The sequence below is a fragment of the Tinamus guttatus genome, unplaced genomic scaffold (genome assembly GCF_059628265.1).
Source record: "Tinamus guttatus ecotype Peru unplaced genomic scaffold, ASM5962826v1 Tinamus_guttatus_pri_ptg000171l, whole genome shotgun sequence".
NCBI classification, from domain to species: domain Eukaryota; kingdom Metazoa; phylum Chordata; class Aves; order Tinamiformes; family Tinamidae; genus Tinamus; species Tinamus guttatus.
This window is the reverse complement of record NW_028288705.1, coordinates 1,113,506-1,138,938: the sequence shown is the minus strand read 5'-3', so window position 1 is coordinate 1,138,938 and position 25,433 is coordinate 1,113,506. Positions and strand designations below refer to the sequence as shown.

General features: G+C 38.2%; 1 protein-coding gene across 1 annotated transcript in view; it reads left to right on the top strand.

Moving 5' to 3' along the window:
• MYRFL (myelin regulatory factor like) overlaps positions 1-24,734 on the top strand; it is a 33,472-nt gene extending 8,738 nt beyond the window's left edge. Inside the window, exons 3-25 of the mRNA XM_088522938.1 lie at positions 610-677; positions 765-1,026; positions 2,498-2,589; positions 4,078-4,225; positions 5,133-5,328; positions 6,421-6,497; positions 7,396-7,506; positions 8,073-8,163; positions 9,780-9,980; positions 10,374-10,482; positions 10,986-11,095; positions 12,380-12,543; positions 13,153-13,216; positions 14,390-14,472; positions 15,227-15,298; positions 15,385-15,431; positions 15,548-15,718; positions 17,719-17,793; positions 19,459-19,546; positions 19,759-19,833; positions 21,639-21,747; positions 24,303-24,377; positions 24,469-24,734. Of these exons, the coding sequence (XP_088379064.1) occupies positions 610-677; positions 765-1,026; positions 2,498-2,589; positions 4,078-4,225; positions 5,133-5,328; positions 6,421-6,497; positions 7,396-7,506; positions 8,073-8,163; positions 9,780-9,980; positions 10,374-10,482; positions 10,986-11,095; positions 12,380-12,543; positions 13,153-13,216; positions 14,390-14,472; positions 15,227-15,298; positions 15,385-15,431; positions 15,548-15,718; positions 17,719-17,793; positions 19,459-19,546; positions 19,759-19,833; positions 21,639-21,747; positions 24,303-24,377; positions 24,469-24,555 (2,575 nt within the window). The 3' untranslated portion in view covers positions 24,556-24,734. The remainder of the gene's footprint in view (positions 1-609; positions 678-764; positions 1,027-2,497; positions 2,590-4,077; positions 4,226-5,132; positions 5,329-6,420; positions 6,498-7,395; positions 7,507-8,072; positions 8,164-9,779; positions 9,981-10,373; positions 10,483-10,985; positions 11,096-12,379; positions 12,544-13,152; positions 13,217-14,389; positions 14,473-15,226; positions 15,299-15,384; positions 15,432-15,547; positions 15,719-17,718; positions 17,794-19,458; positions 19,547-19,758; positions 19,834-21,638; positions 21,748-24,302; positions 24,378-24,468) is intronic.
• The last annotated feature ends 699 nt before the right edge of the window (positions 24,735-25,433 follow it).

The following is a 25,433-nucleotide window of genomic DNA, read 5'->3' as shown; positions in this document are numbered from 1 at the left end:
TGAGCTTCTAGAGAGGGTCCAGCGTAGACCGACAAAGATGTTTAAGGGACTGGAGCATTTGTCATATGAGGAAAGACTAAGCGAGCTGGGCCTGTTTAGTCTGGAGAAATGAAGGTTGAGAGTAGATTTGATCAACATGTTCAAGTACCTGAGGGGTGACTGAAAGGAAGATGGAGCCAGGCTCTTCTCTGTGGTAGCCGGTGACAGGATGAGGGGTAACGGGTGTATGTTGAAACACAGGAAGTTCCACCTCCATGTGAGGAAGAACTTTTCTGTGAGGATGACAGAGCCCTGGAACAGGCTACCCAGAGAGGCTGTGCAGTCTCCTTCTCTGGAGATCTTCCAAACCCGCCTGGATGCCACCCTGTGCCACGTGCTCTAGGTGTCCCTGCTGGAGCAGGGGGGTTGGACTAGATGCTCTCCAGAGGTCTCTTCCAACCTCAGCCATCCTGTGATGCTGTGACAAGGGGACAGCTGTCATGGCAAGCAGTGCTGCTTCCCGGAGCTGTTTTCAGTAGCTTGGTACTCCCTCCCAGGTACTTTTTGCCACCCTGAGCGGTCTCTCTCCACTTCTACCAGCAGAAAGTAGAATCTCGTTTTTCTCCCTAGGCAGAGCCAGCTGCCAGACTCTCCACCGGACTCGGGCTCAGAGCCGTGCTCTCCACCACAGCTCAAGAGTAGGTGGCAAGAGATCTGCCTCTCCCGAGATGGCGGGCAGCAACTCTCCTCTCCGCTTAACCTCCCTGCCTCCTTGCTCCTTGCAGCCCCGCGGTACGATGCTCCGTGGCCCTCTGGGCTGCAGCTGCCGCCCCCGTTCCCCTCCGCTGGGGCAGCCAGCATGGTGGCCTGCAAGTTCCCGGAGACGTTCCCGGACCCTGGAACAAGCGGGCATCCCTGTGGCGGCATCCCCCAAGGCTGCTCCCTGAAGATGGAGACCGCTGCGGCGCCTTGGGATAACTCCACGTCCTCTGGCAGCTTGAGTTTCAATTACTCGTGTTTTCAGCCAAACATGCCTCAGACTTCTGGGTAAAGGATGAAATGTTTATATGGCAGATGAGGCAGATAACAGAACCTGGAAAAAGTCTAGTGTAAAATCCCTGTGGGTGCAGGATTTTCCACAGGATGGCAGCGTTTAGACATTTTTGGGTCACTTGTGGTTGAGTGTTCTTCAATCCTCGTGATACAAATTAAGGTTAAACTGAGTTGAAATAGATTTAAGTGTAGAAAAGGTTGCAAGTCTGAAGAGGGACCAGCTATGTAACTAAGTTATAAAAAAGCAATTTAGATTTTTTGCGACATGTATTGCAGAGGTTTGTCCATAAATGTCTTCTAAGTATTTCAACATGAGAGGAAGAAAAAGAACTTGCCTTATCCATGTAACCAAGTGAAATGGTATTCATATACCATCTGCTATATTTACCTACTTGCATGTTCTGGATGCTTAATTATTAAAAAAAAAAAAAAAAAAAGTAAGTATTACCAGGAAATGCAAGTGTCTAACCATGATACCTAATAAGAATGTTTTGATTAATCCAGGCCACATGGGAATCTCTCTGGTTGTTGGGAGAGATGATAAATTTGTTGGTGTTGGTCTTGGAGCCGCAGGTCTCCTCCTTCTGTATAGAGCTTAATTATGTGCTGCACAAGTAATGTGGGTTTTATCCAAGCCCTGGGTTTCTATGTGAAGCTATCTATTCTTTTTTTTTTTTTTTTTTTTTTTTTTTTTTGTCTTCTTCTTTGTTTTCTAGAAGAAAGTGGCAATTTTTCAGAAACAAATAACTTTTTGATACTCAAGTTTGGGGAAGTAGTGATAGGAAATACTTCTTGGATTAATGTGAAATTTTTGAGCAAACCCAGGGAAAGGTTAAGGACTGATGTACTGGGTAGGCTTTTCCTCTGCTTGTGAAAAAAAAAACCTAGTTTTGGTACAGGCTGGGCCTGACTGGCCGGAGTTTTGAATTGCATTTTTCCACGTTCAGGCAGAGTGATCAGATCTGAGGATATTCTAGATTACGTTTTGTAAGACCAAAACTTTGAAATTAAGCTATTTTTCCTTTGGAAACGAGCAGTTTTTGACATATGAGATTCTGAGAAAGGGGAGAGCCATTTCCTACCATTGTCCCTAGAGATCCGTGTGTTAAGTTTGACTCCTAATGGTCTTTCTTCATTCCTCCTAATGGTTTCTTCAGTGAGAAGGAAAGAGAGCTCACCCTCAGTGTAGAAAAATATTCAAGATAAAGCTGTTGTTTTACTACAAATGTTAGAAAACAATAAATCCCTATCTCATATTGTGTGACTTTTTTTTTCTTTTTAGAGATTATATGGAGCAAAAAAACATTTATTGGAAGGAAATAGTCCATAAATCTGTTTAAAAGGCAGCCCCAAACAATCAAAATTTGAGTGCTAGTACAATTAGAATGAGATGGCTGGGTTTTCTCTTGTAGTAATTCTGTAATATCCATATTTAAATGAGTAAAATAACATTTTTTTAAAAAAGTATTTCTGCAGCATCAGCAAAAAAAAGGAAATTCTCACAATTACTGGGAGATGCCACTGATTCTCCGGTATGGAGCAACAACCCCAGGCAAGGTAAGCAAATAAGCAGTGGTGTGAAGAAGAATTTTTTTGTTTCCTACAATGGACAAGTAAACATTTTAAAAGCAGAGTTCTTTGTGGTTCTGAAAAGGTAGCAATATCAACAGCTGGTACTCTGTTATTGGGTGTGGACCAATTTTTCTTTACCATGTTTTCAAAAACAAAGAATTTGGTATAATTAGAAAAGGGAGGTACAATGTTAGAGGTTTGCACTCCCCAGATACTCTCCAGCCAAAATACGCTGCCCTTCCTCGAACAGGAGCCTGCTGCACACAGATTAGGCAGCTGCTGACTTGCTTAGTAATAAATTGACTGGGTAAAGGAAACATCTTGGGTCAGCTTAATAGGGAATTAATGTAGTGGATGAGCAAACATATGTCAGCTTTCTTGTCTGCTTTATCAACTTTGTATTTTCTCTGTGAAGTGTCTCCATATGTTAGGTTGGTAAAAGCTATATGTTCCTTCCCACACTCGCAAACTGAGTTCATCAAAATAAAAATGTCAAGGCTATACTAATGGCTATAGATAAAAAAGCTCGCTGGGAACGGGCAGGAACAGATCAGCTTCTGTGGTGCATGTGTATGAAGAGTCATAATGAACAACTTGTAATGAGGAATCTTAGCCTTGTCTGCTAGTGGAAAATATGAATTGCTTGTCATTTCTTCAGTTATTTCTAAGCATTAAATTAATCTTTTAGTAGGTTCCTTTGATGGCTAGCAAGTGGGTTTACTAGATTATCTTTCCTTTAAAATTTACTTGATTGTGACTGATCCTCTAAGTCTGCTGTTGCTGAAAAGAGAAGGCAAGCAGGTCCAGAGGAAGCGCTTCTCTATCTATTTATGGTTGTTGCTGTCTTCAGTACCAAAATCTACTTTCTTCCTACAGTTCATTTATCTGTCTCTCTTGTCACATTCTCTTTCGTCTTCATGAAATTTGTAATGTAATATAATAGTCAGAAAACATTAACATCTTAGCCAGCTGCAGTGATGAATGTAGCTGTTATGGAAGTTTCTCTCTCCTACTCTCAAGTGAAGTACCTTGTTGGAGTAGTGTTTCATTTAGTCCTCTAGTGCATAGAATAGAAAACATCAGTAATTCTTTTGCTTAAGTTTTGTTGCGGTGTTGCAGTTTTACAATAAAATGCTTAGTTTGCAACTGTGCTTTTTGTTTTTTTTTTTTTTCCCCCAGACTGCCCACCCTTTTGGAGAGAATAAAAAAAGGAAGCACTCCTTGTGTAATGTTTTGCAAATCAGGAAAGCTAAAAGATTTGTCTTCTAGGGCAAGGGAATATAATATTCTTCTGGAATAGCTGTAAAGGAAAATCAGATTTAAATATGCATGCCATGTCTAATAGGGGAGTGTGTGTGTGTATGTACATATGTTTAATAATAGCTAACAACTGGTAATATATTGGGTGATAAGGTAATTGCCAAATACATTAGGTAATAAGGTAATACATGACTTTTCCCGATCTCTCTCCAGCAACAGTTAAGGACTGTGCTCTTGAAGTGCAAGAATATGACAGTGATGGACAGAACGTGGCTTTGGACAAATGCTGCCAGGCTCTAACGTGGCAACCGTACCAAACTTCTCAGTGGAGCAACTTACTTAACTCCGATTATGAAAAACTGTAAGCACTGATGTTTGCACTTGAATTTTGTTTTTTTTTTTGGCCGGTATTGTTGTTGTACAAAAATCATCTGGATGTTTTAATTCATTCAACCTATAAAGAGCAAAAAAGTTCTGAAAAGATGAGCTCTGAAAAGCCATCCTCAGTGGTTGCATTAATGGGTAATGGAAATTCACTCTTCATGTAAGATATATCTTATCGTGTTGTTTCAGAATTATTAATCACTGAAATCAGATGACTGGAAGAATTGTTGGAATGGTGAATTCCCTAGTCTTTTAAAAGATCTTTTGATACCTTCCTTGTCTGCTGTGAATCATAAAGATAGAATACTCTGTCTCTAAGTGACAAATTAATCATTTGAATAAATGGAATAGGATTTCTTTATTTGGGGTAGGACAGACAACTGCATAAAAGAGAGTTTTGTAGTGACCTGGTGAAAGGATCAGCATCAAGAGCTTTACTTGTAGCTTGAGTAAAATGTTATTCACATTTTAACCTCAGCAGTTTCTGCAGAAATCCTTGGTATAGAACAAAACAGGATGTCTTGCTGTCTGCAGCCTGAGTTCAGCTCTGTTATTTATAACAGTGCCATAAGGGGTGCTTGAATACACTAAAATGTTTAGTTGTGCTTTTGGGTATGCAAAGTTATTTTATATCAGGTTTGTACATGAGAATTGTGTGAACTCCCGCGGCTTCCCAAACACCTCCTGTGAATTATGGTACACTTGCTGTGTATTCAGAGTTTTATACCTCTGGGAACCTAAAAAGAAAATGCCTGTAGCATTGGTGATTGTGAAGATGTATTTCCACTCCCATTTTTACCAGTAAAAATCCATTGTATTTTCAATCCGCAGAAAAAGTAGGAATCTGTTCTTATGGTTGCTATTCTTCCCTCTTGCTTTCATAGACCCGCCATAGTTTATCACATTGCCACAGACAAAGGATTTAATTTTTCAATAACAGATGATGCCTTTGTGTGCCAGAAGAAGAACCATTTCCAGATCACAGTCCATATTGGAATCCCTGGAAATCCAAAATATGTCAAAACTCTGCTGGGGTTGAAACCAATAGAAAAGTTTTACTTGAAAGCTTTTGGAATAAAGGCAAGTATTTCCCTTCTCAGTGCCTCTCACTTTTCGTTAAGATTATCTATGGAATAAGGTAAATAATTGAAATTAACTCTTTTTCTTAATGATTTTGACCAAGAACTGACCAAAGACAACATTTAAAGTCACCTGCTATGTGGAACTCTTTAGCAGAGTGATGTTTTTATGGATGCCTGTGCTGATCCATGCTTAAGAGATGTCATGCTTGCCTGTCTTATGGTTCCACCAGCTTCCCTCTCACTGCCTGAAATGTTGTCCATATGTGGACAGTGCAGTGCTGTCAGTTGGTTTGTAAATCAAAAGATGATTTGGAAAAAAATCACAAAGCAAAGAAGAATCAAATCTGTTTTACCTAAACAATTCAGAAGTAGAAAACCAACAAAATTTGCCCATTTCTTCTTTCCAGGTTTTCATTTTCCTTCTAGGAACCAATTCCTTTCCTTCCAAGCAGGATCCACAATCTCACCTATGGAGAAGTACTGAGAAATTTCCTTCCTTCTGAAAGATTTTCTCAGGTTTCCTACTTGCTGTTGAAATTTAGTGATCCAAAGAATACATTTGTAGATATGGTACAAGGCAGCTAGTACGAGTTTTACCTAGTGCTTTCTAAAACATTAATGTAGAAGAAATTAGTGAATATTACTCTCATGTGTTTCTTTTTGAATCAAAGTGCTACTTGCTAGCATTCAAGAAATGTCCAGATGTTTACATTAAAGTAACTTGCAGAACTGCCTTGCATAGACTCAATTATATACATATATGTATATAAAATATCTACATTTACGCCTTGGGAGATAGATTCAGGAAGTTATATCTCTTTTGAAAATTCTTGTGTGACTTTTCCTTTGATATTTATTTGTTTTTATTATTTTTCCCCAATTTCTGGCCTCAGAATGACAGCATTTTAGAGCAGATGGAAGAAATCACTGATAAGGTATCAATTCCCAGGTTAGTTTCTATGCAGGTCCACAAGAAATGAAGGTGATTCCACTGTTTCTGACATAATCTGGCAAATAGTTTCTACTGCAAATTCATTTGTATGAAAGTGTAACATTCTTGTCATTTTTGAAAACTTCCCTTTCTTTGTAGGTGGAAGCTCCAAGTCAAACAATAGCTATTGAACAGTCTCAGTCAGATCGAAGCAAAAAAACTTTCCATCCTGTTAAGTAAGCATTTTGAAAATTTTACTCTGCTTTAATACTAGATTTGGCTTATTTTATTTTATTTTATTTTATTTTATTTTATTTTATTTTATTTTATTTTATTTTATTTTATTTTATTTTATTTTATTTTTACTGGGAACTCATAGTAGCTGTAAGCCAATCTTCTGAACCATATTCAGATTCCACTCTAGGTATCAATCATATATATCAAATCAAATATATACCTGCTCTCCAATATTCCAAAATATGTATCTTCAGCTGACAGCATTGCTATATGGTGTTTAGAGCTGGATGGCAGGTGCGTTTTTTTCATGGGTGATAATGGTGGTGTTTTTTTCATTTATTCCAGATGGGAATACTGTAGGAGGAGTGTTGAATTCACCACGCGAACTGTTTAATCACAATATTAATCACTTGTGATAGTGGTGCCACTAGGTATTTCAGATGTAGTTCTGTGTTTATACTTCAAGAAACACAAATTTGATAGAAAATAGTTCAAAAAGTAAAATTTACTACTCTAGTATGTAAATTCAGAGCCATAATAGGCATTATTGCCCATGGAAAGCCACAAGTATGTATGATATTGACTCAGACTCAGAAACACAAGACAGCTCCTACTAAGAGCATTTTCCCACTCCTGGTCTCTTGCTTGTTTATTTCCTTGAAATAGTCACTAGGATGGATAAACATGACTCGAGTGTTTTGGTTGAGAATTGTAAAAGAAAAAAAGAAATGCATTGCATTGGTATAAGCCAAGGTTATTGAATTTTTATTGGGTCTCCTCTGTTGCATTTTCATTGTCAATATGTTTTTTAATTAAGTTAGTGAGCGTGAAGAAATCTGAACAGAGTCTAGTAGATCTCCAGATGAGAGATGTTGTTTGTTGCCTTTTCTGTTTTAGAATTGATCTTCCAGGGGACCAGATAATCAAAGTAACGCTGGGAAGGTTGCATTTTAGTGAAACAACAGCAAATAATATGCGAAAAAAAGGAAAACCTAATCCTGACCAAAGGTATCTAGTTGGCCTGTGTATGTAAAGGGAAAATGGGAACATCTAGTTTTGAATGGGGCTGATGTCTGGGAAAAACGTCGATATTGTCAATTCCTGTGATTTTTATCGCAATTTCTGTGATACTTGGTGTCTGCTTAAAAGCCTTTTGCTTGTATCAGGTGACGATATGAAAAAGAAAAGTAAATGCCTCATGCTTAAAAGAGCTAAAAGAGAGTTAAAGATTATTTCAGGAAGCCATAACCAGAATGTTGGTTTATAGATTAGGAAATCAGGAAGTAAATGAAACAAAAAAACGTTTTACCTCTGAGAGGGATCTTCACCTTTAAGTCCTTATTACTTAAGCTTGTCAAAATCACTGAAATCTATGTTGACTTCTCAGTGACTTTTGGGGGTTGAATGGGCATATTGCTTGAGAGTGGAGGAAATGTTTTTCTTTTATATTGTAGTTTATTTTAAAATGGTTCTGAACATCTTTTTTTGTGTCAATAATAGACACTGTATTGAAAACACTTAAAGTGTGATGAGACGTTGTTTCAATTATCTTGATTAAACCCCTTTAAAATTAGATACTTCATGCTGGTGGTTGGACTGTATGCGCTCTCCCAGGACCAATTCTACTTACTGTCTGCACACATTTCTGAAAGGATCATTGTGAGGGTAGGTAGAAAATACGTTGCTTTCACATGACCAATATTAACTGTTTTGTTATTCACGGGAGACAGTTGAGAGGTACTTGGGCAGTGAAAATAAATATAAATTCAAAAAGCTTGAAAAAAAATCTGTTGGATAATGAATCCATTGTTTGTTATCTTCTCATTATAAGAATTTCACTGTGTTAAAAATAAAGTTATAGAAAGCTTTAAAAATGAAGGAAAAAAACCCTCTTGATTTGAATTTCAGTACAAACTACCTTCAGTCTGGGGTTGTTTAGAGCTGCAATAAATTATTGAATCTGCCAGGAAACACACACATGCTTTAATTAGCTGAATCCTTAATTTGAAGGAGGAGATGAATGGAAAAAAATTTTAAAAAGGCAAAAAAGGTCAAGAGGGTGTAGTAGGGTAAGATTTATTGCTTGAATTGCTCAGTACTTGAGATTTTGGCTGATAATAATAATAAATATTGCAAAAAATCAAGAGTGTTCCACACTTGTCCTAACGGCATTTGGTTCTGAATGCCCCACTCCACATTTCCCTCTTAGCTCTAAGCATTTGCATAAAGCCGGGGCTTACAGTGAGAAGAGGCAAAAAGAGTGGCACAGTGAAGCTGTGGCCCTGGGCATAATTTGGGGGGCATTTTAGCAGTGCTTTTCTCCCCCTGGGCTGCAGGGGGGAACCTCCTCCCCGTGGCTGTGCTGAGGTGATAGAGGTCTGTGGGTGATGGAGCAGGCGTACAAAAAAAACTTCAGGCCAGCAAAACTGCACCTCTTCTGAGACCGTCGGTGCCCAGCAGATGCTTTGAAGCTGGTGAAAGTGTAGGGGGGAAGAGAAAAGGGAGCTCTTCCTGGCTCCCATCTCGCTCCCCTTTTTATTCTCGTTCTCATTGCGGGGCACAAGACAAGTCCCTTCCACAAGCGGTTTGCAGTTAACTTTGTAACTCAGAAAGTAGGTAATGTAGTTGGGTTGCATTATTGGGTTTCTTCTTTTTTTTTTTCTCTTTCTTTTTTTTCTTTTTTTTTTCATTTATTTGTCTTTAAGGGTTATTTCTAGAAACTTACAGTCCGCATTGCTTATAGAATACGCTCTTTTAGGAGATCAGGACCTGTGAATTCAGTCTAAGATCCCCCTTGATCTGTTCAGCACAGGCCCTGAAAAAGCTTGTGAAACAGCATTCAAAAAGAAAGAAACCAGTCCGGTCAAAGCATAGGCAAAAAATATTTTTGAACCACATGTGTTTAACCTCTGGCTTGTTTTCTGTTTTCTAATTTCCAGCCCTTAGAAAAAGCAAGGCTCAGCTAAAATTTGCTGGCAGATCAAGAATGATTACATGGCATAATTTCAAACCTAAAATTTGGAAAGCTTTGCAGTTTGATGATTTAACTGAATGTTAAAGTATAATAGAATTCAAAGGGACTAGCAATGAAGCCAAGATTGCTTGTGCAGAAACAATCACTCAGAAATGACTCCAATCTGTTTTTTAATGCTGATGTATTAGAAAAGTTTATGAATGCAGTTTAAACATGAAAGATTTGGCATTTGGTTTTCATCAACAAAGGGGTTAAAGCATTAGGCACATCTATGTTATACAGTATGTTTAAATATATCTATTTTCAGGCATCTAACCCAGGGCAGTTTGAGAATGACAGTGATGTGCTGTGGCAACGAGGACATGTTCCAGACACAACGGTCTATCATGGTCGAGTAGGAATTAACACAGATGCACCAGACGAAGCTCTGGTTGTCTGTGGAAATGCAAAAGTTATGGGTAGGGTCATGCATCCATCTGACAGCCGAGCCAAACAGAATATCCGAGAGGTAAGGGCTGGGGAGTACTTAAGGCATTTCTATTTATTTGCTCTGCAGCATGTGTGTGCCTCATTGTTCTGACACATGCAAAGTAGCTTATTTATCCTGGGTTTGCTGAAATGCAGGGCTAAGGAAAAGAAGGGTACCCCTGTGCTCTACGCAGCCATCATGCAGGCACTTTTGAAAAGGCAAACTATGGATTTTGGGGGTATCTGTGTAAATGGGAGCTGGAAACACAAATATGAGTAAATTCTGCAAAGGAGGAATAGAAGGACTTGGTATTTTCCACTGGGAAGACTGGCCAAGTGGGCCTGTCAGGCCTGCTGTTATGTCAGTGAGGTCCTTGATGCCATGGTAATTCTTAGTGCTTCAGTGTGTGAATCCTGGTCTTTGTGCAATTAGGTTGATACAAACGAGCAACTGAGAAGAATAGCACAAATTAAGCTGGTGGAATATGACTATAAGCCTGAATTTGCCTCTGTTATGGGAATAAAAAACACCCGTGAAACAGGTATTCAGTCAGCTCTGTACTCATTTTTCAGTTGCTTCTCCTGTGCCACAGTGTATTTTAATGTCTTGAATTTCATCTCTTAAGAAACTACACATGTTCACTACTTTGAATTTCCATTTCTGTATACCATTGTGTTTCTTTTGTAAAACAAAATGACCAAAATTAAGCATTTCTAGTGTGTTTCTAGCTTCTGTTTCCTTTTTTAAAGATATAAGGGATTTTTTTTACATAAGTTGAATGAGACTGAAATATGTGAGCAGAAACTATTCTATTGTTACTAGGGAGAAATGTGATTTTTAAAGGTTTCTGTTTTGTTTTGTTTTTGTTTGGGGATAGAACAAAAAGTAAAATCATGGATTTTCCTACCACAGTAGGATTCTAGATCATTGGCCATAGCTGTAGCTTTTATGATGGGTACCTCGAAGAAAACATGAAACCACGGTCGCTACATGTCTAGATGTCAGTGCAATTCCTGACACAACCTTCTGTTATCTTGTGAACAGGAATTATAGCTCAGGAAGTGAAGGAGCTTTTACCTCAAGCCGTTACAGAAGTTGGAGATGTTGCTTGCGATGATGGAGAAAAAATAGAAAACTTCCTCATGGTTGATAAGGTATGAATCTGGGAAAGAAGGAGGATGTGTATATTTAGACTCTTTCTTTCTTGTATGGAGCTATAAATATACACTATGTTTTATAATAAGATGTAGGTCTGCATATGTATTTATAAAAATAACCTTCAGAAAATCATTCAGGAAAATTGAACACCCAGATGTTGGTAAATAGATGAATCTTCTAATGATAGAATGTATTTACATTAGCATCTCTCCGTTATAATCATAAATGAACACACAAAGAAGTTGTAAATGCAAGAAATTTAGATCAACTTTGAATAAAGTTGGATAGAGATTTCACAAAATTGATCCAACAAGCGGGCCTCCTTTTTCATCTCATTGTTCAAATTAATAAAATGTTTTAGAGGTAAATTAAGTCACGGTGGCATTTTCTTTGTAAATAAAAACTTCCATACTTTAATAGCCTGTATAATCCCATTATATCAAATGCAAATGCTAATTCTGTGCACCCTGTGGGAAATTTCTTTGACTATCTTAAATCCTTATCATGGCTTCAAAATCACACATCATGAAATACTGGTGGCACACACAGTAATGACTGTGGTGCTAGGCTGGAAGCAATGCCTGCTCTTGTCCTCTGCTCTCTCCTCTTCCGTGTCATGTAGGATGGGATGGTGAGAGGCTAAGCAGTCACAGAGACCAGGAACACAGGATTGCAGGGAGTGCTCATCCAAAGCCCTGCTCAGAGGGGCTCCTCTCGTCCCGCTGGCAGCCGATTATGGGAAGAGAGGGGTTTTACAGATTGGTAATTCTGTCCTATTTGAACAATGTCAATAACATAAGCATTCATTATAGTCATGCATTCTTTCTTTATTCTATGGAAAACAAAAGTTTACCCCACCAAACTTGGAGAAAGGATCTATGAAAAGTATTGCTTGTCTTATTTTCTTTTTATAGGCTACAAATAAGTTAAAATAACAGATTAAACATGCTAGGCTGTATTCCATACAAAGCAATCATGACTTAAACACACTGAATGAAGCTGTTGAGGGAACACGTTCTTGAACATCCCAATATTCATGTTATCCACAGCAGTGATTTCACTTTTCAGGAGACTAGCAGGAAAATAGGAGGCCACTGGTGGTAGCAAAAAAACTGCTCCATAAGCTTCTTGTTATGGTTTAGAGCTCTTACTCCAACTTATGTTTGTATTTTAAATATTCAATTAGTCCTTGCATAGGTGAATTCTGTGAATATCACTGGTTGTTGCCTCTGATTGATGACTACACTGTATCTTGCATTTGTCATTGTTTTCCTTCTCAGGATCAGATCTTCATGGAGAACGTCGGCGCAGTAAAGCAGTTGTGTAAGCTGACCAACAACCTGGAAGTCAGAATAGAAGAACTGGAACAGTGGAATAGAAAACTGGCCACGCTGAAACGGTTAAGCAGTTTAAAGTCAACACTCAGTGAAAAGAGTACAGTCAGGTACCACCATCCCAGGCTGGGATGTTCTCTCATTGTTGTCATGGAAATTGATAAAGCCTCTGTGGTAGAAGTGAAAACAGATTTTGCTTTACAGCAAAGTTCAGCTGTTTTTCAGCTGCTCTGTCTTTCAAATTACCATCATTTAAGTTGGCAAAAAAGGCAAATTCACACATTCTGCAAATCAGAAAAAAGAAAAAAAGTGGGTTTTAAGTTGCGATCGTTGTTATAATTTCTTCAGCAGTGTAAAGCAAAGGCAGACCACTTCCAGTTACAACCCTGTCACTTAGAAATAGCTGCTAAGGTAAATTTGCAAAACTTCTTTCACAAAAAAACTCTATCTTCATTAGTGCTTCAGTAGAAAAATGATGAGCATTTCCTATTTCTAAACCATTTTTCCAGGTTTCCTTTGAAATCAAAAGTAGCTTATAAAAGCATTCATCAAACTGAGGTAGCTGGGAGGACTTTGTTCTTGAAAATGAATGTAATCGCTTTTCTGCCTCTCTCTTTTTAAATGTTTCAGTTGCAAAAGCATGTGTTGTTGACCCCATCTCTTCTGCATTCAGTGTATGCTGAAATGTTTGAATGTTAATGAGATCTTGTGTCTTACAGTAGGTATAGTCGAGCTACTAGTCTATTGACATCAAGAAAGTCAGTCCCACTAAAATCCAGCAAGGTGAGAGAAATTAAATGTGTGAAATAAGTTTATGAGAGAGTCTTATATGTGTTAAAAAATTGGTGAAAGTTTTCATGTCTCTAAATAGAGAATCAAGTTCCTTTGCCAGAATTTTGTTCCAGGAGGCAGGCAGTAGAAAGCATGCACAAGACACTGTTCAGCCCTTTGCCTGTACATTTTGTGCATGAGGACAGATCTACATTGTGGTGTGGTGTGGTATGGTGTGGTATGGTGTGGTATGCAGGGGGAGACTATTAGGAAAGAAGTGTTGAACGTGGAAGTGTGTTCACATCACGCCCTTTTGCCCTGTGCAGAAATGTTGGTTTGGGTTCAGAAGTCTGCACAATGATAATTCTTTCTCAGCTATATATTCCTTGATGGTATCTTCTCCATGGCTTGCTGTTTGCATCTCCTATTTTGCATTGGATAATACTACTCTTTGGGTGCTTAGGGCCTTCTCAGGATGTCCTTGGTATATTTGGAGAACTACTCTTGTCCATATCCTATTAAAGAAAGAGGGAATCTGCATCAAATTCGTTAGAGAATGTATTTTGGCCTTCTTCAGGACAGTGTTCCAAGATTGCTTTGTTCTGTTCTTTAAGATAAAACATTGCTCCTTTTCCAGACTTACTCTTGCCAGTGCCCCCCAAGATTGCTTTTTTTTTTCACACAACAGTCACCCTACTGTTCAGGTACAGAACAATTACATAAAATATAATATAGAAAATAATAGGACAGGTCCTCTTTATTCTATAATGACAATAAAATATTCCAACATCATATTATTCTTGTTTAGAGTACCTTTACTATTAATCTTGTTTGGACAGGGCCTTTCTTCTGTATTTATATCAGGCCCAGTTTAACGTTTGACTTATAGTGGAGCTATTCATCTTTTAGGTGTGGCCATCACTCACTGATTTCCTCATTTGATTTTAAAATACTTCAGGAGTGTGAAAAATGTCATGAAGAAAAGAGAAGAACTGTTGTTTTTGTCCATCTTTGCTGTGTAATCTTTGTGTCCCCAGACTACTAACATTGTGCAACATCTAAGTAAAGTATGACTTGTTAACAACAAGATTTGCTTAAAATCAAGCTAATGTAGTGTTTCTTAATCTACTGGTAGTAGCTTAGTTATATACCGTTTAAGTTGACCACACATTATTTTTCTTGCAGGTTTGTTTCTCAAAAAGAGAGTCTTGCTCCAGGAAGATTTTCCAAATGACTATAATAGCTTTAATTGCTATTATGACACTATGGTAAGAACTAATTACAAGTTAACTTGTTTCTTCTTTCCCTTTTTAGTTGCCTCACTATAAAGACTGCATTTTATTCTTGGTTTTGGCTTGAAATAAATGGGCTTAAACTATTTTTTAGTGTTCCAGAAAGTGTATTTTCAAAAGTGAACAATGTCTGTTTTTTCCTTCTCTTATCCATCTTACTCAAAGAACACAATATATTCAGTGACTCAAATGAATAATGCAAATGCCTGACAATGTGGCAAAGTCAAAATGCTTTTAGGAAAATGAAACATTTGCAGAGCACACGCAGGTCTAGTCTCTGTCAGTGTCACAAAGTATGAAGGTTTCTCGGTGACTTGTGCTACAGGTCCAAAGCAGGCTGCAGCAGACACATCCAGTAAGTGTGCAGGCACGGTTATGTAAGAGTGAGTCTGCTGGGTGCAAATGAAGACCTATGGCAGGCACACTATGCTCAGGACTTCCAAATTGCTAATTTCTGTTTCTATTTGAAAAACCCGGAGTTCACAATCTCTTCATATACTGAATACTTTGAACTACTGTTATGAGTCTATTTACAAGGAAAAACTGTCCATGTTTTCTGCTTAATTTAGCTGTGTACCTGACTTGTTAAAATCAGTGTGAACTTTCCCATTACAAGAGCTATAATCAGCCAGTTAACTACTGCTTTGGGGCAAGATACTTTGAAAGTATTATGTATACTGTGTTTTATAAGGGAAAGATATTAATCTATACAATACTTCTCTTTCTACAGCGCTTTGACGATATCAACTCTTTATTTACTTAGCATTCATCAAAGACTTCTGGAAAAACAGCCCAATTCCAGGCAAGTAATTGAATTATGGTTGTTTTCTCTTTTGGTCTGCAACACTGCTGTCCATTTCTTAATGAATTGTTTTTCTTCTTCATCAGCAGTACTTCAAGTCCTATTGCACTCTTTCCTTCTACTACTATAGCAGGTAGAGTATCTCTGCTGGTCTGCCTCCACATAGCAGGCTTACAGTTTCTGTGCTGTTACAGAAAGCCAATAGACAACACTTGCGAGAATTGTGTCTTTTTTTTTTTCTTAATTTAGCTTTGCAGGAGAAAAGTACAACTTCTCAGAGCACTCAACCTGATGGGGTCACTGAGATCCCATCAGTGAATTTCTGTGACCTTTTGCCATGTGACAACATCTACTGTTGTCCAATTCATCGGTTTGAAAGTGAATCTCTAAGTTATGAGCAAACCAACATGGTAGAGCAAGGTAAGTAGAAAACATGAATTTCTGTGATTTACCATATGAGTAAAGATTGTATGAGAATCTAGGGGAAGGGGCAGGGAGATATTTAGCTTCCTAAGAAAGTGCATAGTCTAGAGGGTTTCAAAAGTCTTGATATAACTAATAGTCACTACAGTTAATATCTCTTGAAAATTTGGCCTGGTAACCATTAGAGTTCTGGGTCCTAAAATGTTTTGTGAGGTGTCACTGTTCCAACTGGCCATTCTAGTTAAAGAAAACAAATAAATAAATCTGGAAATCACTAATCACTTAACTCTTGGCTTTAACTGGCCAGGAATTAGCTGGGAGTAGTGGAGGGTGAAGTAGCAGATTTCAACTGTGCTCATTCAGGCAGGAGTTTTGAGCAAAGAAGTGCTATTTGAAGGCAGGGCTCTCTGAAATAAATTCCTTTTACTGGAATGAACCCCCTTCCAGGTACTGTCTGCCAGATATTATGTGTAACATGTCTGTAGGCATATTATTTACAACCTTTAGAATAACTGTAATAAATGGCTTGTACACAGAGGCATACTGGCCATGCAAGTAGTAGGGAAGAAAACATCCCTTGTTAATGAAGTTATAAAGTTCAGCTCTGATGAGAAAAAAGTTTGGGATCTGTATTCCCCATTCCCAGATCTTAACATTGCTGGCATCTAGAAGCAAGTGTTAGTGATGTTACTTGTTAGAGCAAGGGTTAGTATTACCAAGCCCTTTTCTCTTCCTTTCTTTGTCTTGGGAACAATTGTTTAACTGCAGTTGATGATCTGAGGCGAAATTGGGAACTGACCTAGTTCAGCCTCTGATGCACCATTATCTGTAAGAACAGGCATTGCCGATTGCTGGGAAGCTCTCACCACCAAACCCTTCCAGTGGAGCTCGCTCCCTGGCCATTCTTTACATTGCAAAGTGCCGTTGTCTGCAGGCAAGTTCTGTGTAAATGGTTCTTGGGATTGCTGCTGCACCAAGTCCTGTAGCAGAGGCACCTCAGCACAACGCTTTCAAAAGGTCCTAGCTAGTGATTTGTATTGCTCTTAAGCCTGAAGGGGCATTGATTGATTAAAGGGACGCTTAATCTCATTTACAAACGAGGGAACTGTAGGCAGAAGAAAATAAAATAGAAAACCTTCTATCTCCAGTCGGATGCTTTGATATTAGGTGGAAATGGAAGATAGGAACAAACACAAAGCATTACCTTCTCAGGGTCGCATGCTCCAAATAGCATTAAGCGTTGATCCAAGAGTGAAAAATCTGCGCAGTACACAGGCTACTGGAATATTTCAGATCTGCACAAGTTTAATGAAGCTGAGTGTATCCCTAGACAGAAGGTGACAATGTCAATATGAAATCCAAACAGAAAGAAAACCTGCAAGCTGCTTAATGTAGCTGTAGCCAAGATAAATGAAAAGGAAAATGTTTTAACAACAAACAGAACTGTGGTTAAAATGAGAAGTATTCAAGATAAGCAGAGGATATTTTAGAATCAGCTGATTAGTCTAGGTCATGGAAAGATAAAACTACAGTTTATAATTACAGTTGTGATAATGCTGCTTTAGGAGGGCATATCCAACAGACCCATTCCTGCTCCTCTCTGTGACACCTGAATTTTGTGAGTGCAGACACTAATAATGGATGAGCATATCTGTTGTAGATCTGTAGATCCTAATTCTCTGTCTCAGATTTGTTGAGGAAAAAGATGAGTCAGCAGTGTTCAAGGTCAGTGGAAACAAAAGCATTCATAAGGGAGATTATATTTATGGAAAAAAAAAAGTTCAATACATCTTATGGAAGCTTTTTTTCTTCTTATTTACAAATACCTTTTGTTTGTATGTGGTTTAGTCCAAATAGAGGTGTTTGTATTTTAAAGGATTATCATGTGTGCCTTTATCCATGTAAAAAATAACCACACAAGATATATATGTCCATATTTTGAAGTCATAACTGTGCAAAGCTAACCTGAGAACATCTGTAAACATGTTCTTGCACAGGAAACACAAGTAGCCTGTTATCTGAAAGTAACTCAATCGAAAATCGTAACAGAAGGTTTGATCTTGGAGATGACTGTAAGTCCCACATTTTTTTTTTAACCTTTTTAATGTATAATTGTATAACTTTGAAAGGCTACCTTTAGTCTTGGAATTCTGCTGCTAGAATTGAGAGAAGTTTCATTTATAACTGGTTATTATAGGAAATTAGAGTTTAGGAATCCATTAAATACCTGAACTATAATCTTCTTGTCATTGCATTTTATTCCTGCATCTTCATTAGTTTTTTTTTAATAAAAATGAACTCGTCTCAGGTAAACCTGCACCTTTTTCCGCAAGCAGCTACTTGAGACAGAAGTCTTGGCTTCACAAGCAAGGCAAGTGGCGATTTTCCTGACAGGGGCTAAAATCCTGTGAGGTGCTCCACGATGGTATCCCTTACACAGCAAGAGCTTAAGCATGAGCGGTGTATTTGTGTGCAGGGAGTGCAGGACACTGTGTAGAGGAAGTGTTTGGGCTTTGCCATAGCTGACCTAAAAGCTCGAGCTCTTGAAGGGGACCATCTCTGCTTTGGGATCCTGACATTACCTGCGTTAATGGAGATGAAATGGAGTGCTTGGGCACAGGACTTCCAGCTTCATGTCAGACTCCCCTTTTTACGCATTGCTGTCAGAGCCAGTCTGGGCTGAAAATATTAATGTTTTTCTATGAAGATGAGTAGCCACTGATTGCAGATATTATCCTCTTATAGTCTAGCATTCACTTGGTATGAGCAGGATTGCGCCTGTCTTTTCAGTTGTGTGGATGCTCTGTTCTATGGTTTGTCTTTTTTGCTTAAAGATTGGGCAATACTTGGATAATAAAACATGTAGGCAGTGGCGTGCACTGAAAGCAGGTTGCTGCCCATGGCCAAGCAATGAACAGAGCACATAATCTGCTTGCTGCCTGCATACCCACACGTCAAACAGCAGCAGTAGAGCTGTGTTAGCACACTGCTTCTTGCTGCCTGTCTCTTTGCAGGGCTAATTCACCTAGGGGAGAGCCACGCCAGTATGGCCATACCCTTCCACTCACCACATCTGTCCCCTTCAGTGTATGTCACAGAGAGACTGGTCCAAATTAAGGCAAAAAGTCTTTGGCAAACTGAAGGACTTAATCCAATCTGGTTGGATACATAACCACTCTGGTAACCAGTGACTTTACTCAGTTTTTCTGGTAGTCAAAGCACTAGATAAGTTTTGATTTCTTTTTTTTTCTCCAGAAAATAGGTTTTCAATTAGTAGTATCTGACTGCACTTCACATTGCCCTGAAACATATTTTGTGATATATATGCATGTATATATACAATGTATATGCATATGTATTTATACATGAGATGCTGAGCTAATTTTAAAATATGAAAAGTATGACCACAGCAACTAGTACATTAAAATGAACATTAAAATATTTGTGTGATAATTGGACTACCATCAATATGGTCTTCAAAGTCTGGTCAAAAGAAAACTTTTAAGTATGAGGCGCTCAGGCTGATTGTCTGTGTAAATCCAACAAGGATCCCATGTTCCCTGTAACTTCAACATGAATGTCATCAACCACAGGTTTTAACTGAGGGCAAATTTAGAGCAGCAGCAACTTCTGTAGTGACAAGCAATCTAGTAGATGCATTAACTGCATTATTATTATGCTCTTATCTATGACTTCTGAAATAATAAAGAAGAAAACATTATTCCTAATATTTTTAGGGATTGATACAACAGTCAGTTCCATACAGATTTTGGAAACTCAGCAAATCATTGACAGTCGCTATTGTAGTAAAAAGCTACAGTGCAGGTAGGTAAATTGTTTTATTATGCTTTACTGTGGTGGGATAGGAGTACCATAAATTTGACATGGCTACTTGGTGGGCTCCTCTTCAGTTTTCTTTGGTTTACCTGAGCTTTTTTCTACTTTTTAACATTTTTTCTTTTAAAAGCAATTTCCAGTTTCTACAAAACTACTGTCTATATTGAAATCCTATCTGCATTAATTTCACTTTTTATCAGGTTTGGAAATTACAGCTATGTTATTCCCATTGACAAACACACGCCCACGAATGTAGAAATCTCACTGGAAATCAAGTAAGTGCAGTTAGCAATAATGCATTCATTACAAAACTCTGATTCATTTTTGATATAAATTCTTGCCTAATTTCTATTCTGTTACTAAGTTAAATTCATCCCTGTTCAGAGAAGTGGGACAAATCTATGCAAAACTAGCTCTTTAGTTTAGACCTCTGGGGAGATACTTTGCAGAAGCATAAACCAAATACTGCTTTCAGGAGAATGACAATTTCACCCTTCAAGGTAGCTATTAAAGTCCAGTAGTCCTAAGCTTTAGTCTTCTGGTTATTTGAACAAGCTTCTTGTTATTTGAATAAGTCTTCTTGTTATTTGAATGTTCTCCTGTATCAGCAGGACTGAAGGCTTTGACCGATTGTGTTGTTGTTTGTTTGTTTGTTTGTTGCTTTTTTTTTAGTGTAGAGAAATGTTATTAAAAATGTGCATAAAAACTCCCAACAGCATGAGCTGCAAGTATGTAAAATCTCTGAGGCAGAGACTGTCTCTTTTGACTTGCTGCATCAAGCCCTGTAAAAGAGAATCCTTGTGCAGGAATATTGGCTCTGGGAACATGGAGAGTTAGGATTTACACCAGAAATAAGCAGCAGACTTAATGCTCAGTAGAGGTTCTCTTCTGAAATAAAGGTCTAGCTCTGTTGCATTCTGTCAGAAGTAACTTATCCTTTCTTTTGGAGCTGGTCTCTGATGAAGGCCAGCACTAGCCAGAAAAGCTGCTGAACGTTTTGCTCAATGACACTTGGTAATTCCAGTCTGTCCAAGACGGGGCCGTTTGAAGTTACGGATGGCCTGTAAATCCAATCTGTTGATCTTAAAAGTATCGCCTTGCAAACATCCTCCTTTAGACTTAAAAGTCTAAGTTAAGGACTTAGTTTGTATAGATTTGTCCCACTCTGAACAGAGACGAGAGGAAATATAACAGGAAATATAAAGCCCCACTCATTTTCTGCAGCAACTGAAAACCTGTATTTTAAACTTTAGAAACTAGCGGTGAAATCCTTCCATGTAGGGATTAATAAATCTTATTCAGAGTTTCACTGAAGTAGTTGCAGAATTTATTGTGGGTATTGGATTATTTGAGGGAGAGAGGGATTTTTGGTCTATACTTTTTCTATAACCTTTCACTTAAAAGCACAAACTCAAACATATTTGTTTTACTGCTGTGTACAAAAGCTAAGACAATAAATCAAAAATATGGAAAACCTTCCTGCCACTAAGTAAAATCGTGTGAAACTAGAACACACAAGTCTCACATCTGATCTAGAACAGAGGATGTAGCGTATGTGAATATTTGCACATGTGCAGTAGCGAGTGTTAGCTGTTTATATAAGCCCTTATTTTGAGGCTTTGTCTTCCATAAAATTTTATTCCATTGTGTTTAGATGCCCAAATAGCCTCTTGTATAGTCATGTTACGCGTTAAGCCATGCAACCCAAGTCTGCCATGACCACGGGGTTGTATAAAAAGTCATATAATAGCTTCTGGTTATGAATAGGCTTAGGGCTTAAGGAAACTTTAAGGAAGATTTTTTGATTTATCTTAATGACTGTAAAGATCACCCAGATTTCCAGAAGCAAAACTTCCTCTATTTGTGGGAGAGAATGAAACAAGTTTAGAGGTTGATGGTTTGTTTTTTTTCCCCATCGTATCAACCAAGTAAACAATTTCCTCTGCTTTATTTCTCCATCATAATTAATTTGTTCCATTGCAAGGATTTTTTTCCTTATTATTATGTAGCATTATATATATATGGTTATTTTATTTAAGAGCAGTGGAATAGATCCTTATATTTTTCCTCTTTCTTGAAGCACCACAGAAGCATTAATTGTATACATGTGCAAATTCACGTTTGGAAATTATTGTCCCTATCATATTTTAAGCAAAAGCAGTGGGTCTATTTTCCAAGAAACGACACAGGTAAGATTTTTGCAGTAATACTCTGGCTTGTGAGAATCATTTGTATATACTGTCTGTTTTGCTATCTTTCCGATTAAAAGTAATTTGCAAAAGTGAAAAGAAAATTGAGCTTTGTGGAGGAAAAAGTGTTCGGTTCTCTGTCAGTTTTATGATTAGCTTGTTCCTTTCCCCTTGCCCTCCAGAATGATGTTTCCTTCTATTAGCTCTCTCTGTTTTGCATAAAAGCATCAGAGTCTCATTGATAAGGCATCATGATCCCTTGAATGTAGGTACTCTTGATACCACCTGTGTTTTGTGGATGCATTCTGGTATCGAGGGAGATCTAGAAGGTGGAAGAGACTAGTTATAACATCTAGTTCCACTGAGTAGCCTCACAGCGCCGATTGCAAGGAATAAATAAATAAATGAAGAGATAAAGGACCCCATGGAGAAGATCTCCAGCTACAAATTGTGGAAAGAAAAGTAGCTGGTGACAGCTTATCCCTTTGGACGGGTCAGTAGTGCTTTCATTGGAAGAAATGGCCCATTAAAAGCTGACTCATAAAATTATTAGACACTAAATTCTGGTATTAGTTAAGGTGCTAGAAGTCCAGATGTTCTTCAAGTCTACTGGACATAGCTGGCTTTGGTATGGCCATAATCAGATAGCTAGGATGTGACCATCTGGTGTGAGTGAGTTTTCTGCTGCATTTTATTATTAAACAATAAAAATAAAATCTAGCAGCTCTCTGAAGACCCTAAGAAGGCTTTTCTTGAGTTTAATCACTTCTGTGACTTATTTCATCTCTAGAGATACTTAAGAAATGGAAGTACTTTTTACCCACGGCCTTAGGAGACAGACTCTTTCAAACTCCCTGTCTATTCCTGTTCCCCCTATTATCTTACAAGTAGCAAATTCCAGTTTTTAGATCTTGATTTCACTGAAGAGAGTTATTTCTGTGTGAAGAGGAATTTACCAGTAAAGCTCTGTAGAAAAAAAATATTCGCTGTAAAAGCAAGAGTTATTTTCATGTCATTCTCTGGATTATCTTGATGGAAGTAACATTATTAAAACATATTAGCTTTTCCTTCTAGAAAGTTATCTAGGGCCATGATCCTGAAAACTGTAGATCGTCTCCAGTAAAGTAATTGAAGGCTTTAAATTTTCTTCAAAATCTGGGGAAATAGAAGGTCTTCGTGACCAAGTCCTCAGATTTGTCCACATTGCTTGGGAATGTTTATTCTGGATTAAAAGAAAAAAAAAAGTAGGAAAGATAGAAGCAAGGATGATAGTGTTTCTGAACAAACTGGTCAGAAAGAGGAGCCTACATGAAATTGGAGTCCTTTCACGAACTTCAAATTGTTGGTCTATTGCATCATACATAGTTTGTTCTTAATTGGTTTTGAATTACTAGTTTTGGTGCTTTGTCAATTTAGAGCAGTCAGGATATCTGCATCCTTCAGTTGACTTTTAAATAAACTTTCCATCTACCTTTGGATAAAGTTATATGCTTACCTGAAAGTGCTGCAAAGGCTCAAGGAGATGAAGTTCTCCAAACTTTGACCAGTCTGCTGTAATTCCAGCACTCCTGGAAATTTTGTTAGACTCAGAGAGTTTGCCCGGGCAGAAATATCCCTGAAGCTTAGTGCCAAAGCTGGTCAAAGAGACTCCATGGGTTAGCCTGAAATCCACACCAGAAGAGTAAAGCCAGCCAGACTCCAGCAGCAGGGAGCATGCAGGCTTAACCTGACTCAGGACAGAAATGCAGCCTGCTTGGGAACTCCTTTTCATAAGGATTTTCCTGAGGACTGGAAGGTTTATCCCCTGCCGAAGGGCAAGAGAGCAGTCATTTGGACTCTGGACAATTTTCTCAGAAACTCTATCATGTAAACCTCTCATCTCCTACACATATCAAAGTGAGGAAGAAAAGAGAAAAGAGTTGAGACATTAAGAAGTGATGAAATAAAAAATATCATAGGAGTATCCAAATGGATCATTTCACAACAAAGAGGTGTGGGTTGAATTTTATGCAGTGTAGAATAGAAGTCAGAGGTATAAAATATATTTTTTCACTTGCACATTGCAATCAGAAGTAAAATGAAATCTTCCCAGTATCAATTTTTGAAATATTGAGCGATGGTGAAGACGCTGCTCATATCTTTTGAATCTATGGAGGAAGTTGCCTTCTGAACAGGACTATCACTGCTACTCCTAAATCAGCAGAATTGCTGTTTCTCTTTATTAAAGCTCTCAGGCCACCTGGCACATCGGGGACAATTCCCACTTGCAATTTGCTTTGAAGGCTAGAGAGGGAGCTCAGTTACCCCGAGCCAGCCGAGAGGCGCCGGGAGCCAGATGTCTGTCAGTTCCTGCTCAGAGCTGATCAGAGCAAAGCTGCATTTGCAAAGCTTAAAGTCAGCACTTTGTCTTTAAATACTCTGACTGCCTCTCAAGTCTTGTTATCATAATTGCTTGCACTGCATTTGTCAATGAAATGTTTCCCCAGACTTTCTTTCTCTCCAATTTCATGCGAAATGGGGTTATCGGATCTCTTTCTCTCTCATTTATCATCTAGGGCTATCAGCATATTTGGAGCCTGCCCGTAGCTAGGTTGTACGACAGCGGATACTATTTCCGTGTGGCTGCACCGGTAAGCTTGTTTCAAATGGGAACACAGCAAAAGACAAAACCTCTGAGCTCACAGAAGATCCTATATTAATCTCCCTTTTTTACTCCTGCAGGATCTTGCAGACTGCTCAACAGATCGCCATTATGCTGGAGTGTTTTTTACTGATTACTACTTCTATTTTTACCGACGCTGTGAATAAAATGCTGCCAATCTTTCTGTTCTTTGGGGGAAAAACAGCAAAACTCTTGGTATGAAGGACAGAACTGTGTATCCCTCTGGATATTTTTTACAACTTTTTGTTGAGTTGTATGGCATTTTCCAGTTTGTTTTGATCTTAACTTAAAAAATAGAAAAATAAAGCATCTGACCATGATCATAGCTCTGCACTACCAGAAGCTGTTTTTAAAAGGCCATGATGCAGTGGATCACCTGATGTATAAGGAAATAATTATGTTATTGTGAGCTTATGAGATATGACAAATATAACAAAGAAATACATAGAGGCTCTACTGAGCTGGGGTATACACCAGCCTTCAGAAGACGGTAAGATAATAAAATGTCATTTGCAGTTGAGAGGTCTGCTTCAGTCCTACATGCATTTCTCTCACTATTAAGCCTTTTTATTTATTTTTATAGATATCTTTCCCAAATACAAAAACAAAACAAAAACTTTGAGAGAGGAATGTAGCACAGTGCAAACACCCTCTAAAACAGTGCCGTAAGTCAGGGAATTGAGCGGTTCAATTCCCCAGTCTTGATGTTTCAGAAAGCAGTGCTATCATTGCCATTACGACTGTGCAACTTAATGATGTTGCTCTTTGGATGAGATGGTTCGTTCCTGCTGTACAATTGAAAAAAAAAAAGTAGCTGAAACATTTGCTCCTAATATCAGATTATTTTGTCTCGGTGTTTGCAATTTGTGTTAGTGTGAAGGAGAAATATAAATAGTTGAGAAGAATAATGTCTTGCCTGCATAACTTTCTAAAATGGATGTGGATATATACTGGCATGAGGAAATCTTTCTGTTTGTGCTTAGGAAATATATTTATAAGGTAAAGCTGTCTTCATAAGATTTCA